General features: G+C 37.9%; 1 protein-coding gene across 1 annotated transcript; it reads right to left on the bottom strand.

Moving 5' to 3' along the window:
* Positions 1 to 1,162: 1,162 nt before the first annotated feature.
* IL13RA1 (interleukin 13 receptor subunit alpha 1) lies at positions 1,163 to 17,307 on the bottom strand. The gene is made up of 10 exons (XM_027464870.3): positions 17,124 to 17,307; positions 13,470 to 13,627; positions 11,522 to 11,657; positions 10,203 to 10,323; positions 7,764 to 7,948; positions 7,201 to 7,352; positions 5,864 to 5,996; positions 5,372 to 5,468; positions 4,806 to 4,890; positions 1,163 to 3,994 (listed from the first exon to the last, which is right to left on the bottom strand). Exons 1-10 carry the CDS (start codon positions 17,209 to 17,211, stop codon positions 3,875 to 3,877), a joined length of 1,275 nt encoding a protein of 424 aa, XP_027320671.3. The 5' UTR covers positions 17,212 to 17,307; the 3' UTR covers positions 1,163 to 3,874.
* Between the last annotated feature and the right edge of the window lie 602 nt (positions 17,308 to 17,909).

Raw genomic sequence — 17,909 nt, 5'->3', positions numbered from 1 at the left:
TTGTTCTTACCAGACTGTCTGTTCCTGGAGCTCAGGCACTCAGCAGCTGCCAAACACAGTGCTGGGGGGAGCAGGAGGGAGGTTTATGCTGCACCCTGACCGTACCTGGGCTTCAAGTCACCTACCTCCTCCTCTTTCTTGGGGCGAGGGGAAAATCCCTCCAACACTGATTTTTTTTTTTTTTTTTAAATGAAAAATAAACCAACATTTCCCTTCCAATGGAAATTCTGAACATTTCAAGTGCCAATTCAGAACTAAATTTATTGAAGATTTTCCAGAGAACGGAAATACCCAAACTGTGAATAGTTCTTTCTACCTATTAAACACCACAACACCTTGGTGTACAACTCAGTGTCCATCTACTCATTACTTTAAAGTTATTCAATTATGTCATACCTTAATTGAAATTAATTAAAAATATCACAAAGTGTTTAATCTTTATAGACATTCCAAATGCAGAAAACATCATTTGTTTTGTATTTAACATGATGTATTAAAATAGGGAAAGGTTATCGGAGGGGAATGTTTAAAATTAGTGGCCATTATTGCCATAAACATTGTAGAAATAAAAAACAGATTGTTCAAAATTAAAGAATAAGCTGTGAAGTTAAATAGCAGAAGTATCTGCTCACTGAACTGAAGGGAACAAAATGTACTTTCACTGAATCTTTCAAATAATCCATCACTAATGTGTTTATTTGGCACTTGAACACATTTTGGTGTAAGCAGCTAAGCAATGGCTATCATCAGGTTAGCAACCTGACATTTTCAATTACTTCAACAGCTAACAGGCACATTAAATATTTAAACTACACTGGAGGTTACAGAACACTCAGTCAAATTTCAGTTTGAGAATTTTATTACTTCTCTACACCATTTTTAAAAAAACATGCCAATATAAGAAAGTAGTGTTGCAATGAGCATGCACAGGGCAAGACCACCCCCCTGGTGCACAGCCCTATCTCCATTTCATTACTCAAGCCAAAAAATGGCAGCCCCAATGTTCCCCACTGATCGTGCAGGCTGAGTTCACAGAAAGAAGACAAAGCAACACTTTTTTTCTTCCTCTATGTTTTGCATGCCTTAAACACTTTCTTATTAAACCATTGGCATCTTTTCTGTCTCAATTTATCTTCTCAACCAAGGAAGAGTATGCCATGTATCCATATTGAAAAACATTCAAACATATTTATTCATTCCTTAAACAAACTTACAAATCAAGTAACTGCAACAAAGAGCAAACATATGATAGCAAAACTTAGAAAAAAATAACCATAAACAAGACAAGATTAAAATAAACTTGAACAGTTACTTTGTATGCCAAAACACAGGCTCAAGAAATCCATCCTTAGGAAGTGTGTCAATTACTATTATTCAGAAAACAAAGTACTACCCAAACATTTCTATTCTGATTAAACCATCCTTTGCATTTAAGCTTTCCTCTTGGCCTAGTACTTCATCTGTTTTTCCCTCTTTTTGCTTTATGAAGTTTTTTTGTTTGTTTGTTTAAATAAACAAAAGAGCTTTGGCTTTACTTTAAACATCAAAACAAAGTCAAATGAACTTAGGGTAAAGTACCAAGGATCATCTTCTTAGACTACTGTACTGAAAGCCACAAAACTTAAAGCTGTTATGCTTACTGATATTGAAATTATATATTTCTGTTTGTCTAGTGATCTACAATGAGCAACATTCGAGATGAGGTAGATTTGAGAAATAGTTATCTCTCCATAGTGATGTGAATGTTGCGGTGGAGTGGGAGTGAAGTTGATGAAGGAAATGAATAACCCTTTCCCCCACGCTGTTCCTTTGCCTCTGGAATATCAAATAGTGCTGCTAGCTGACTTTATATAACCTGAGTTTCATTATATCTCACTGAAATCCCTGAGACTTCTTGTTTTGTCTCATTAACCAATTTTTATAGTGTCTTTTCTTTTAGCCTGCTTGTAAGTAAAAGATTTAAGCTCTTACGTGGTCTGCCAGTTCTGCGACATTTCTCCTCCCCTTTCTACCACTAGAAACCAGAGGAAGATAAGAAATGTGGAAGAAACTGCATATTTGAGAGGTTCAGTGGGGACTGAGGAAAGAACTGCATTTATTGAGGAAAGAAATATATAGGAGGATAAAGGATAAAAATTTGTAGCTTAAAAATACAAACTCCATTAGTTCTACTTCCCACAGAACAACATGTTCTAAAAATTAGTATTTCATTTCAGGATTTTGATTGAATTGAGTTTGAGGAGAGGGCTGAATTTTACAACATTCAGTGGCTACAGAATTTGTTTCCAAATGAAGCTCTGAGGAGATCTTTTCCCAGTCTACTAAGAATCTGTGTCTCAATGACTAATGTATTTGCACTTAGCTATTGAGGGAACTGGGATGAACAAGTTCCTCAACAGTAAGCAGCTGTATGGATCCCTTTCTCCCCATTACTTTCTGCCTCCAGTACAAAGTACTTCTGCTAACATCCTTGCAGCACAAGTTAGAAACCAATGCTCAGAACTCAGATGCTCACAGTTGTATCAAAAAAGTTTCTGTTGGACTCTGTTGGGTAAAGAAACCTCAAAACAAAACCGTTACATGAAAATAAATCAATTCATGATTTAAAAACCAAAAAAGTCATCAAGCTACAGCAGCAAATATCCAAGAAAATTTTTTAGAAGTCAAACAAGCACTTTTTTTTTTAATTGCTAAGTCCTTAGAGAAGATGCTAAAATTAAAGCATTGTCACTACAGAAACAATAAAATTCGTCCCCAAGAAAGCAGGCCAAGGTTGTCATATTTTCTTTCCACAAATCCATCAGCGTAGCAGTAAGGATGAATTTTAAAGTCATTGAATTCATCAGTTTCTGTGGTTTAGCATCTTTCTCAGTAATTTGTACACAGTTCCTTGGACATATGCGTCCATCCTGGTAATTTTGCTGGACAGATGACAGATGACTCAGCTTCTAAAAATCATATACTTTCAGGCCAATATGGCCAAAGAAGAATCACAGTCCGGTGACAGTCAATACAGAGGTATCAGCCACTGCACAACAGAGGTAAAGAGTTCTTTTTATAATTTTAAAGTGTGATTAACCCAAGATGTTCATGAAGGCCTCAGATCTGAAAACAGGCACTTGAAAGAATAAAAAAAATAAAAGCCTTTTATATGAATAGTCTGAATACCTGCCATAAGGTGATGAGGCTTTTCACACACATTTTTAAAGAAAAAGCAATCCTCTTATTGGGTTTGATCAGCCCACAGCTGAAACACATCAGCTAAAAGCTTATGAATGTCAGTCTATTAATGTCCTTTGAAAAAAAAAAAAAAAAAAAAAGCCCTGTAGCACTCAAAATAAGCCATTCACAAATGGTCCATTGCTCTGGTATCCTATCTGGCAACAGTTCTGTGTATTAGTAGAGACAGCTCACCTACTGCAAGCAAGTTGTCTCACCTGCCGCAAAACAGAGCCAAATACTTTAAAGTCACAGTGCTTGCTCCAAAAACATAAAGCAAAGCAAAACCCTAAAAACAATGAAACCAAGAAAAGCCAACATTTACAGTCTATTGTGAGGCTCAAAAACAAGTGCAAATAACAAGTAATAAGGCAGAGCTGGTTGGAGCTAGAACAAGAGATGCTGCAATGCAGTTAGATGAAATTTATGTACATATTCATCTCAAATGATCCAAGATGAATTTTTCTAGCAGAGATGGAGGAACGGCCAACATCAGCAACTCATCTTCTGAGCAAAGAAATAAGGCTCAGAAAAGGCTCCATAAGGCAGAAGTTGGTGGTGAATGTCTCGCAGGCCTCTTCACATCTACATTGTCACCTGAGGTAAAGTAGCAAGAATGAAAGTCTTTCCTTATCTATCATTGGGGAGGCAGAGTTTATCGGTTTTCTTTTTCAGAATTAGAGGATTCTGTAGTTTCTGTTAAAATTAAAGAATGAATTTCTTCTTCCTTGATTAACTTGTCATAAGCATTCATAGAATCATCCTTTGCACAGCTCTGAAAGAGAACAACAACATTTTAAACAGAATTCCTTCATAGTAAGTATTGTTTTTTTCAACCCCCCAAAAGTAAGACCAGTTTCACAACATACAGTATGTATTATGGTGAAAAGGCAAAGATAACTGGGCAAGAAATCATTTTTCTCAGGGGCATAACTTAGTCCCAGCTGACAGAAGGGTTATGCTTTCTGGTGACAAGGAAGAACTGAAGGTTGGCCTCTACCTTAACAGAGTAATCCCAACTACAGCTAATGTGTGAAGGCCAGGCGGGAAGGCAGATGAGTGACAATGTATGCACTTAGCCCGGTTTTCAGAGACCCTGAACAGACAGAGAAGATCAAGATAATACTCTGAGGCAAGAACAGTGTTACTTGTGACAAAGCACTTGTAAGACAAAGTGCAACAACTACAGCAGTTATGATCCTGATGGCCAAGTGGAAGTTTCTGGAAGTCAAATATGAGTAGCTTTATTCAGCATCATAAATATGAGGCATGAGCAAAGACCTTAATGTTCATGAAAAGTTTAGTGCAGTTGCAAAAGACCCAAACTAAATTTGAGGGCCTAGCAGGCTGTGAAGTAGCAGAATAATGAAATTCTATTAATGTATCTAGAAGAATATAAGCAATTTGAGGAAAAAAACCTCTCTGTTTTGGGAAATTGTTTCAGTACAACCCTTTCCATTGTAAATACTTTGTCTGCATGATATACTTACATATATTAAGTGGTTATTTTTTAGTATGGAAAAGAAAACTGGAAATTTATAGATTCCAGCTCAACAGACAAGGTGTCCAAACAGCTTTTTACTAACCTGGGGATTCTCATTCTGCTCTCCAAACATGCGCTTAAGTATTTCTCTAGGGTCCGGGATTGGTGGAAGAATTAATATCTTAAGCCTTCAGAAAATTAAAAAGAAAAGCTTTAGAAGAAAGACATATTAATTTAAAAATCACTATTTCAAAGTAATACCCGGGTGCAGTCAAGAAAATGTGTGGAATCAGCTTTGATACCACTGGCTAGCCTTTATCCTCTGTGCAATTGTAGCCCATTTTTTTAATCCCATAAAATATATATATATTAGCTTAATTTTGTATTTGGATTTCATTGCTTAAAGAGAGGGGATGTAATGTCCATGCTACAAGAATCTAACTGTAAGCAAATATAAGCAATGTTACCAAAGTGGAAACAGAGAATGTATTTGGTCTATAACACTGATGACTAAGGTATGATTGTGTTGCCATTTTTCTTATTCATGCATGTTACTCAGAAAACAGCTACTGTTGAAACATGTAACAATATGGGCAGTTATCTAGAAGAGATAATGGAAGTCAAAAAATTAATCAGAAATAACGTATTGACAATAAAATAATTACCTACCTCTTAAGGTAAACTAGTAGGACTATTGTAGATACTGCTACTACTAATGGAATGGTGACTATTAAAACAAAATAGAATGTAGAGTCTGGATTCTCACCTGGAATACAAAAATTGTTGAAGTTTAGGGATGTGTTGGGAAGCTTTCTGGGAATAGTGACAATAAATCAAGCTTCTAATTCAGAGAATGTTTTTCAAATACACTAACTTGTAGGCAAGAACTCATTTCTCAAAATATGTTATAATGTAAAGACAGTTGATAAGACGATGAAAAACAGAGTTGGGTCTGAAAAATCAACAGCTCTAGAAAGAAGTTATTGCACAGCTAAATGGATAGCAACCCCATCAATATATATCCTAGTGCATGTAGTAACAGAAGTCCCTTTCTAGTACATAGGAAGACAATCTTGGACTCCCATTTACTTAGCAGACAAAAGTATGAGATTACTAACAGATGAAAAATGAAGTTCAAATTCAAGGAACAACTGTTCTCACCAATACTTTTTTCTTCACTCCATTCACTGCAGAGCTTGCTGCTGTAACACTCAGGCTTTGGTTGTGCTCTTACTTGGAAGGTATACTTGCTATTAAAATCAACACTAGGAATTGATGTACGATTAGATGTAACCTAGGATACAAATAGAAGGTTATTGAGGTTGTTCGATTACTAACATATTCTCAGTCATTTATGAGCCCATTTTCATCATGCAGTTAATGTATTCTTGATGTTTAGATGGAAGATCTTGTGAATACCAAACTTCTTAAAAAAAGGATGTAATAGCATTTAACCTGCAAAGACTGCCTAAATAGAGATTCCAAAGCTAAGATTTGAACTGACTCAGTGCTATACCTATTATACACCATTTGGCATAAATGATTAAAGTAAGACTACGTCTGGAGCAGAGCTTTTTGTTTTGTTTTTGAGAAACACCTGATTTACACTGCCTTCCCCTCTCTGTCAGGGTAACAATGTTGATCTAATTCTGACCATGCAAAAGTCTTCTGTGATGCCTCTACAGATGTCTGAGATGGAACTTCACTTATTTTTGATCCAAGAGGCCTGTTTTCTGAATGTTGATGTAATTCAGGTTTGCTAAATTTTAGGTTGTACACACAACTAGAAGCTCTGCAGGAGAAGACTGACACTTTTCTTTTAAATTTACCATATTGTTTACCATTCTGATCAGACAGCAGTCAGGCTGATTACGCATATTCAGGCATGAGTACATCCAGACACCAAAGACAATATTTTTTATATGTCAAAATTAGCATATCTAAGAGTACACACTTTTTTTTTCCACCCCTGCCTCCTACCCTCAGTCTTTTCATCCCCTTGACTTTCTGTATCACTTTGTGCTCTTTTGTGCATCAGCAATTAATTTTGCTTTATGGTATTGAGTCATATCATCTAAGGCAGAGAGCAGACCAATAGCATGCAAATACAACAAGAACAGACCAAAGTTCCATACCAAAGAGAAGTAAACAGGTTATACACACTGCAGTATATTCCCAGGCAAGTGCTATTTGGTTTAATAAATACTTCTTTATCAGAGAATCTTTACATGTTATTGCTTTGCAATAATAGATGGTAAAGATTTGGAAGACAAACACGGATTATGTTGGATAGATATTACTACCAGAAAACTAGCATGTGGAAGAAAAACATATTCAATCTACACAAGTTTCAGCTAGTACAATAGACAGACACATTCACATGCAGCATATGCAATCATTCTTTTTCAAACAGAAAATTCACTATGAACATCAATACAAATTATAGAAGATGCACAGGAAAAAAACCACACTGTTAACTGTAAGTAATGAAAACTTACTCGAATTGTCTGAGCAACAGTCAGATCACCATTGTGATATCTCAGTTCATAATAGAGACAGTTTGCTGGAAAGGCGTCTGATTCACTCCACTGTAGATATATTCCACCATTAACATATGATAGTTCAACTATTTTTGGTGTAGCAGGTTGTACTGAAATATAAAATAGAAATAATTAAAAATTATATTTCACTGGATACAAATGTGGTTAGAAGTCCTGTATGGCCTATTATGCATACACTTATTACACATATTATGCATACAATTTAGCAACAGAAAGAGGAAAAAAGCTAGCACCAAAAAAAATAAAAGAATAAAAACAATGGAACAGCAGGAGTAGAAGAGAGCAAAAAACAAATGACAAAAAAAACCACCCACCTCCCAATAAAAAACTGTAGATTATCTACTTAATTTCTAAATCAAAAGATCAGTAGAAGAGAACATACCATGTTGTCTGATCCACAGCTTACAAGCGGCAAGCTTCTCAAGCACACTGATATACCAGCAAGCTTTATTCCCTACCCCACTCTTCCCCCCACACACACTATGTGACATTAAACTTACCAAGGGTGGTAGGATTTTTACTTGCACACACAGGCCTAATTTCTTCTGAATCATCTCTAATCAAAATACTGATAACTGGGTAAGTATTAGTAAACCTTGGGAAGGTAAGACTGAATGTGCATTCAAAGCTTCCTTGGCTTATTGAATAGTTTTTGCATTTCTTGGGATTTTTCAAACCATCAAACCTATAGGAATAAAAATAATATATATATTTTTAAGAAATTCAAAAGAATAGGACAGCAGGGAGTAAGCTTACTTTTTAAACCTGTTATGAATTCTAAAGACTGATCTTGTAATGTACTATAACATATATAAAACTAAAGCTAAACAAAGTAAGATGCTTCTCATTTATATCAAGCTTTAGGAAGAATATTATTTTCATAAAGTGTGCAAAATCAGAATGAGAGACAGGTCACAGTGTTTATATATCCAAGCAAAGATAATGGTTGTTTTCAGCTTGAGTTCACATTTTCCCCGGTGCAAAACAACATCAGGAGAAAAAAAAATAGAAATCAAACCAATCTGGATCACTTCCCATCAACAGAATTTCACTTGTAACAGGATGAAATCACCAACAGCCTTTAGCAATGCCTTAGGCATTGCTGCTCTTGCTTCAGATGGTCAAGTTTCACCTACTTCATGTATTTGCTTTTCAAAATGTCGTATTCACTTCCTATAACTGAGAAGCAATGTCTACCTTCTTCCTTGTTTCTGTCTTCCCTAGATTCCACTGAAAATATTCCAGTAGCTTTTCCTCCATAGAAAATTAGGGAATCAGTCTCTCAAACCAGTAACCAGGGATCAATTTAGGAGCACAGTAGGAGTAAAATCCCCCTATTTCACACTGCTTTATATAGGGGATGCCAAAGCCAGAATTGCCTGTCCTGTTTTCAGGCCCCCCCCCCCCTTTTTTTTTTTTTATCTGTCCTTCTCATCTCTCTACTCCAGGTCTGACGAAGTTGAGAGGCATTCAGAGCAGACAGCACTATGTAAGGACATCAACCTGCTCTAGTAAGCCTCTGTTTCAGCAATTATTCCTCTGTACTGTCAGGATTTGTTTGTTCTATGCAATTGTTATAATTATATTCACTTTGGATGAAAAGATACATTTTAGAATAAAACATTAAAGAAAAATAACGTAAAATAAAATGAAGCAGTATTTTTTCAGGTCATTTTTCAGTCATTTCTTAGTAAAAAAAACAAAACTGACCTCTCCTGCATTATAGAAAAGGCATCTTTTAGTCAAAAAATCAAGTGTTTCCTTAGTTTTCAGCCTTAAAATTTTAGAGTATCTTTTTCTTTTTGTTAAGCAAAATGTTGGACTGAAATGGAGAAAAGGTGTTTGACTTTCAATTATTTTTGTCATAAATTCAGTTAAGCAGCAGTAATCGAATCACTCTGACATTGCTGCAGCTACATCTTTTATATTAAGGGATAAGATCAAAGCATTTAGCTCTTATCTAAAGCATTAGTCCAGTAAGTATCCATATACCTACAAATTCAGATCTTCAACTTCTCATTGTTACTGTTGATGTAATACTCACAGAAGGCTTTTTTGTTTATCAGTTTAGACCGTTAGAAAACAGTCCTACAAGCATTTAACTAATGCAAGAAGTTTTCCGCTATTTGCTGTCAAATTGCATTAAATAGAACAGTTAGTCTGTGAGACTGACACTGAGGAGGGAAAGTTTTATTTAGTCCATTCAGATAAGACACAAAGCTGATTTAAGAACTACAACAAGGGACTTACAAAAATAAAACTTCAATATTTCTACAGAAACAAATACAACCTGGCATTTCACAAGCCCCATCAACATGCAGAAGTATGCATAGATTAGTGTGCACAGATCTTGCTGCCAAGTTTTTGCTCACACCACAACTCTGTTCCTTTGGAACAAGAGTCTATTTATGGCAGTCAGCTTGCAAGCATGGATGATGATAAAAAGATGTTCATTACTTTCATTGCAAATCAGTGATTTATGACAAAGAAGATACAAACAAAACTACTAGATGTTAATGCTTCCATACCATTTTCCAATGATTTAAGAGCTGATATATGAATTAGTGAGTGATTCTGACTTAAATGGCCCATGCTTATTGGGCTTTAAAGAAAGGAATGAATATACTGTTTTAGTGCAGTTCTTTCTCCTTGTTTAAATCCACAATTAGAAAAAAATAGAAAATAAATAGCAGTTATTTTTAAAAAGAGCTACAGAAGCAGTAAATCGTTCACATAATAAACATATCAGCTTCCCAAACAGACTCAGTAGCGGCAACTTCTTCAGTTGCTAAATTTTCTGTTGGACAGGACCCAACATTAACTTGTATGCAGTGCTTTTGGGATCTTTCAAAACAACAGGAAATAAAGTAGTAAAACTTAAGTAATGTAAAACTACAGATTAACACTAACAGGGTTGGCAACAAAAAGTTAATACGAACCAGTAGAATAAAGTGTAATTGGTATCGCTACTTGCATTCTCTCCAGGATGCCACTTACAAACCATGTACTCCAAATTGTGCCAAACACAGTTCAAACCAACAGCAGCAGTCCCTGGAATACCTACAAAAGAAAATTGAAAGATGTCAACATTTATTTTGCCAGCAAATTCTTATCTCAGTTTCCAAAAGTAAAGCATCCCTTTTTACATAACTAAAGATGTTCGAAAGGCAAAGATGGGTTACCTCTCAGCCTGCAGTCTCAGCGCAATAAATCCAGTTGTTTATTGAAATCTCACCAGGACAACTTCTAAATGTCAGCTTACTATAACACTGAATCTCAAAGTTTCCACGATGCCTGAATTACTACTCTTATCTGACACTAAGCACAAGGTGGTGAGTCAGAAAAAATATTTTGTTTCTATTAAACTACTGATATTTTAAAAAGAATTAAAGTAATTACCACTTATAGGGACAGTGCTAAGCTTTGTTATAGTTATTACAGACATCTCCATAAAAATAGTATTTATAGTTATCTTCTCCAGACAAAAGTATTAGTTTCTCAATATTCTAAATACGGAAATTACTTGTAGCTCTTAAATATGGACAAAAGCAACACCGGGGTTAAGTTGAATTTTTAATTGACACCCATACACCACTAGACATTTGACTTCTTCAATGTATTGAAATTAAACAAGTTACAGAACATAAAAATGAAACAATTTTGCTTAATGCCTGCTTCATAACTTTTGCAATGTAGCCCTCATTTCTGGAGGACAAGAAACAGAAAATATTTTTCTCTACTCATTCTACTATTCACTCATCTACCTTTCAAAAAAGAGAGACCCTTACTGTAATTAAGTCCCTTTTTTATTCACAGACTTGTTAAATTTGCTAGATTCATCCCTCCAACGTTTACAAATGTAGTTTAAGTAGTCTTGCTTGTATAGAGAAATCATAGAAAATATATTTAGATTTTAATGATAAGTCAGCAAACTTAATCAACATAAGTTCTCTCATCTCACAACCACAGGATGGCAGAAACAAGATTAGTGATGGGAATCAGGATGTCTTGGAAGTGCACTGAAATTTTAAAAGCTTGCCTGTAACATTTTAAGTGTCAGAAAAGTACTTTGGTTTAAACGTATCGAAGTCATTTTACTAAGCTTTGTCAACTGAGCTTTCTGTTGCTTCTAGTATCTCTCAGACATTTTACTCTGATATAGTTCTAAGATATTTTGTTAAAATAGCACAGATAAAACTACATCTCCTCAGTCCAAAAGAAGTATGTCTGTCTCAAGTCTTGCCTTTTTACACGTTACCTTTTGGTAGAACAGAAGTCTCCACCCATCGGCTTGGTTCACTGGCATTATCATGCTTGCATTCACTTCTCACTTTGAAACGCATTTCCTCATTCAAGAACGTATCCGTCACGCGAAAGAGACTCTTACTCCACTGCTAGGTTTAGATGGGGAAAAAGAAAACCATAGCATTTGGTATATCGTATCAAATACATGGAAGTTACTGTTAAAATAAAAATACATTAGAGTCCATCAAAAAAGCTGCAATTCAAAGACAAATGAAATGAACATCTGATAACATGGAAGCCTCAGTGTCACTTAACTTTTCTTTTTCCTTATCAGGCACACTCAGAAGTCACCAAAGGAAAACCTCTCTTTGTGGCTAATGTTCATATTTATTACTAACTGGAGCAAGAGACCAAGGAACTAGTATAAGGTGAAGGAAAATGGTCCTAGAGTAAGTCTGCATGGGTAATGCAAAATACACCTGGTTATACTACACTTATACAGAAAGTAGCTTACAGATTTAACCTTCACACTGCACATTCACATGCACACACATGCAGAAAGAACATCTAAAATGATAAAAAGAGTCTACAAGGATATAAGAAGCAAAGAAAAAAAAATCCACAAACAGCTATTAACTACAGTGACATCACAGCAGGACCAAGAAGTCCATGAGCTTCTATTTTTGGAAAAAAAGAATGTGTTTGTGCAAGCAAAAGGATAAACCTTTTCTCATACGCTTTCTTAATCATTTTTGGCTAGGGTGATGCCTCTTACTTGACTAGAAAGAAGATAAAAAAAATTGTTATAATAGAAGAATGGTATAACCACTCATGCATTGTGTGTATAGAAATAATAACATTTGCACTAATGAAAGTGCAAGGAAATCTAACAGCTATTAACAAACTACATTCTACCAACTGTAATGCAAGACAACAAGACAAAACACTCTCGTTTATCCTGTTACATGAAACTGTCCAACGGCTCTTTTACTGCTGCTGACCTTAACATTTGGTAAACCTTTTGACAAATTCGTTCCACTTGTAAACCAAGCAGACTTTCAACTTGTTAATGAACCTATTAAAGAGGTAAATAGGCTTCTGCTGAGTTGGCAAGTTCAACTGGCTCATATAAAGGTCTGGCAAAGATCATTAGAGGAGGGGATGTCAAAAATGAAATATCATCCTTTTAGCAGTGTCCAGCCATTAAATCCGCTCAACTGTTTATGAAACTGCAGTCTTACTTCAAGTCCAGGATATCCCATAGCTATCAGAAAGAATACAGCAGTCGCAGTAAGGAGGCCATTATATCAGGCCATAAAACTACAAGAAGGGCTCAACAACAAAGGACTATTTCAGGAGGCATCCTTAAAGGAATAGTTTCTTTTCCGGGGAAAAAAAAAAAATAATTGTTCCATGTTGTATTCCTAACACAACACCCAAGAATAAATGTAAGCACAAGTGCTGGGACAGAGCAAACGTGGGAATAGGTTAATACTTGGCATTACTTCCAAAAGCCTCTAAACAGTCAAATTACAATTGCACCAAGATTAATGTGCAAACCTCTTTCTTGAATTGAGCTCATAATGAAGCAGGTTGACCTTTGAAAATTCACATTTACATCTTATACATGTAGGCTGCTCTGCGTGTATATTGTATATTTTCCTGAAAGGCTGTAAAAAACAAAAGATGGAAACAAGTCTTTTTACATTATTATTATTTTACTTGTGTTATCAGTCATAGCTTGATTATCAGAGAGCGGCAGAGAGATTTTTCTAGTCTCCATATTCCACATGCTGGTATGACTCATTTTTGAGGTTTTGATCCCATGACGAGAATTAAAGGTTATATTAAAACTACATTTTATATATGTATATTATATATATAAACATATACACACATAGTTTTATCACAATAATATATTCACTGGAGCACAGCACAGCTTCAAGACATAAAGAACTTACTCTTTGGTTCTGAGGGACCTCATCAATCACTATGTCACTGGAATATTCCAGGTCACAGCTACTGCTGATGTTCTCTGGGGGATTCCATGTCCAGTTCAACGTACAGATTTGGATAAATGAATAATTTAAGTTGGATGGAGGTGGAAGAACTTTTGCTCCTAAAAGAAAGGAGAAATTATCAGTATAACAATCCTGTTGGTGTACATTTCATCACTGATAGATTTTTTTTTATTTAACTCTCCGAAAAGGAAGAACACAAATGAATTCTCAACTCTGTCTGTTCCTGCTTTCTATCAGATAAGTTATTGTCCAAAGTGTTTGTACTCTTCCAACTAACAGAGTCGATTAATTATTTAAATAATTATAAGAAACACACACACAAAAAAAAAGTTTTAACTTTTTTTTTTTTTTTAGGAAATTACCACAAGCACTATGTTGTTGCATGCTGCAATGAAATTTATGTTTGCAGAGGGAAGATGAATCTAAGTGCCCTTGTTTTTCAGTTCTTTGTTGCTGTGAGTTTGCATCATTCATGCCAATTTTTAGTAAATACATTTAAATTATGAGAAACAATTAATGATTTATTCTACTACTAATCATCCTTCAATACAGTTTTAGAAGGAGAACTTTGCAAAAGACAAACAACAAAACTCACAAGTAGCAGTTGTAAGTTAGAACCATGATTTAGCCCAATATAAGCAAAAATGAGAATATTAGAAAAACAACCAAAAAACCACAACACTTTTTCAATTAGTCACCTATTAAACTTTTAATGCTATACTCATGCACAGTGACCAAAATCGGTGTGAGAAAAAACAGTAATTTACTGCTGGTGCACTTCACCGGTAAATTTTTTCACCTCCCCAAAAACAAGACAGAAGCTGAGGAAGAGCCATGACTCAGAAATACTTGCCAGGATAAATCCATTTGTGCCTTGAACCTTCCTCACATTTGTGCACTGAGTCACAGTCTACTCAATATCCAGTCACACAGCTCGAAGGTCAGATTAGAAAAGGAAGAATACAAATGAGAGAGAAAGTAGAAAATTGCCATGAAAGATTAAAGTATGAGTCTAAGTCAAATTCTAGAGAAAGTTCGCAACTGGTAATTCCCTAAGAAATTGAAAGTGATTAAGCTTCCCCGCCTCCCTCCCCTCTGTGTACTATTAAAAGATATTTAATAAGAGGCCAAATGGGACTGCTTCTTGATTGCATTTACAAGTATCACCACTGAAGCACCACCACCCACTTGTCTGTGGAAAGAGAGCATCCCTGTTATGCAGCAGTTTCATAAACACTTCCAATTGACATCAACAGCTCTGCAGGTCTTGCTCATCCCAGGAAACCTGTCTCAAAACCCCTCCAACTTTTGGGGAAATATGTATGGAAACAGCAAATAGTTACACTGAGATGCAATCTCCCATCCAGTTTGCTGTACAACCATATTGGCTTCTGCTAGCATAAGGAAGAGGGTGGATTAAAAGGCAAAAAAGGTTCTTTCAGCAAGATTTTTTCCTTAAGTGTCTGTGACACCATTATCTTCCATTCCCTGGAGCCAGATCTGCTAAAACTTGAGAATTATGAAACAGTTGGAGGTTTCACAGACATAGCTAAGGAACAGGCAATAGCAGAGATCAGACGCTATCACCATTTGTGTGTCCATGTATGTGTGTGACTATGCTCACAAAGAAACAAGAATAGTTACTAGGATTTGCTCATTTAGTCTGACTATTCCTAGCTTTTCTGAATGCTTGAAATTTACAAGACTTTTTTTTTTTTTTTTTTTAAATGGTGAACACAGAAGCAGGGAACACGTAGCTTTTCAGGGCCAATGAACTTAGAAAAAAAAGCCTCCTCTTTGAAAACTAAACCTAGTCAGCTAGCCAGAATATCTTGACCTATTACCTGTTCCACTAGCAAACACTCTAGTGAACAGCATCAGGGCCTGACTTTGCAAATACTGAGTGTTTCTTGCCCAAGCCCTTTAAAACATCTAAGCAATCAAACAAAAAACAAACAAACAAACAAAAAAACAGCACATATTTATTCAAAATAACTACACAGCTCCAAACAATTTCTTCTCATGATTAACTTTTTTGTTATTACCTACAAAAGCCACAAATCCTTAAAAAAATATAGTTTTCTCTCTGACCGACGTTCTGAAGTTCTGCACATTTCCTTTTAACGCGTCTGGTGAGAAGTAATGGAGCTTGCAGATTTCTAACTGCCCAGAGTAAGAACTGTGAATATTCAAAATTTATAAACAAATAAGTCATATTTACATAAAAAGTATAAATCTGAAAAGTTTTAGGTTAAAGCACAAGTTTAAGAATTGTGTAGATTAATGTTATATTCAGATGAAAGTTTACTTTTATTCATAGGCTTGGCCAGTCCCATTTGTTTAAAAATATGGGATATACATACAGTCTAAGTACTTTTGCTATTAAAATCACATTGGTACAGCACTTTAAGAAAACACCTCAAAGACAAATTACAAGACATATGAAAGACATTATTATTTCACTCTTAAAAAAAAAAACAAAAAACACGGTAATGGTTTCTAAAAAAGCATGGAAGTAACTGTAGCAGAGATTAGTGGAAGCAATCCCGCATTTAAAAAATAAAATAAAATAAAATAAAATAAATAAACAGAAATGGAACGTTTTATTTTAAAGATGGAAACATCGATGAATGGTTCAAGTACCGTAATATATCATAAAGCACTTTCTACTTGCATTTTGTCCTCCTATATTTTCTTAAGACTGATTTCATCCTATGAAACTGAATTACAGCCAGTTAAAAAAATAGCAATTCTTTAACGCCTGTTACTGTGCTGCTGCATTAAAATCGTCAAAGATAGAGCAAGGCTTCACCTACTTCCTATTAAACCTCTCACGCATTCACTCTTCTTTCCTACTACTAAATCGTTGTGCTTCCAAAAGCAAGGAAAGCAAAACTAATGGCAAACCCAAGGTACAAGACGTACAGTAAGGGAAACCGTGCATAGAGCTCCAGTAAACAACAAACACAGCTTCTCCAGTGCTGTCAGCGACAGCCTTCCTGATTTCCAGGAATCTGCCTCAAGACATACGCACAGAGAAGGCGGTGGGCTTCTGCTTGGATTTCCAAGACAGAAACAGCCCCGGGAACCGAAGACAGAGTTTAAAGGTATTCGCCACCCCTGTCAAACGCTGCCTTAGAGAGAAAGAAGAGGGGAGTTGTACGCATCCCCTTTCCCCTGTCTTGTAAGACGCCGAGGACGCTCCGAGTCCAAAGCTTAGGCAATTTCCACCACGAAACGAAAGCGCTGGACTTCAGGACGCGGACACCAAGGTCCCCGCGCCGGCCATACGGCCCGCACCAGCCCCACAGCCGCTCGGCAGCGCCAGATCCCCAGATCCCCGCACGGCGCTGCCGGCACCGCCGCTTCGCCGCCGGACGTTTCGCCCCGAGGGGCCCCCGAGCCGGTTACGGGCTGGGGCCGGCAGCGAAGCCACCTCGGCCCCGGCCCCGCGGGCGAAGCGCTCGGCGGCGAAGCGGCGGTGCCGGCAGCAGAGCCGGCAGCGGAGCGGAGCGAGCCCGGCGCGCTGCTCGCAACCGCCCGGGGGTCCCACCGCCGCCCCCCGCCCCAGCCCCAGCCCGGCCAGCTCCTCACCTGCCGCCGCCACCGCTGCCGCCGCCCAGCAGACGGCGAGGAGCAGCCAGCCCCGCAGTGCAGCTCCGAAGGGACCGGAGGGATCCATGGCTCCGCCGTCCCGGCCGTCCGAGCGCGCCCCTGACTCCCACTTCCCGTAGCGGGGGCCGGGCCAGACGGGAAGAGCCGCGGCGCGGCCCGCCCAGGTAACCCGAGCCGAGCGGGGAGCGGCCTCGGCAGGGCGGTGGCAGCCGCCCCGCCCCTGCTACCTGGGCCGCCCCCGGCCCGGCTCTGCTGCCCCGCACCTGAGGGTGCGGGCTGTGGCTGCCCCGCCGGGAGGACTTCCCCTGTGGGGCCGGGTCCTAGCCCTTCCACTGCCCCCCAGCTCCCTCTGTTGCCGCCCCGTGACTGCCCCCCGCGCACCCCCTGCCCGTGCTGGGTGTCTTTGCTGCCCATCGATTCCTCGAGCAGCCCTGCCACCGAGCCACTTTTCCTGTCCCCGGCGCCTTCTGTGTTTCCCAGGGGTCTTCCCCATGCCCTGCTACAGCCTTGCCACCAAACCAGAACTTCGTCGGTGCTCCAGGCTCCAGAATGCTGTCTGTGCATCGCTGTCCGGGGACCACAGGCACCCTGAGGCTCCAGGCTGTTTCCCCTGCTCCAGTGGCACCCCAACGTATGTCGACTGCACTTTCCCCCAACACCTTGCTACTTGCCTTCATGCCATGCTCAAGGACAAGTTCCCTGGAGCAGTACTCTGCAAGATCTTGTTTTGAGGGTCAAAGTAATTTTTCTTTTACAACCAGACCT

This window comes from Anas platyrhynchos, chromosome 10 (assembly GCF_047663525.1).
Source record: "Anas platyrhynchos isolate ZD024472 breed Pekin duck chromosome 10, IASCAAS_PekinDuck_T2T, whole genome shotgun sequence".
Taxonomy (NCBI): Eukaryota; Metazoa; Chordata; class Aves; order Anseriformes; family Anatidae; genus Anas; species Anas platyrhynchos.
The sequence above is the reverse complement of the archived record's forward strand: the minus strand, read 5'-3'. Positions and strand labels throughout refer to the sequence as shown.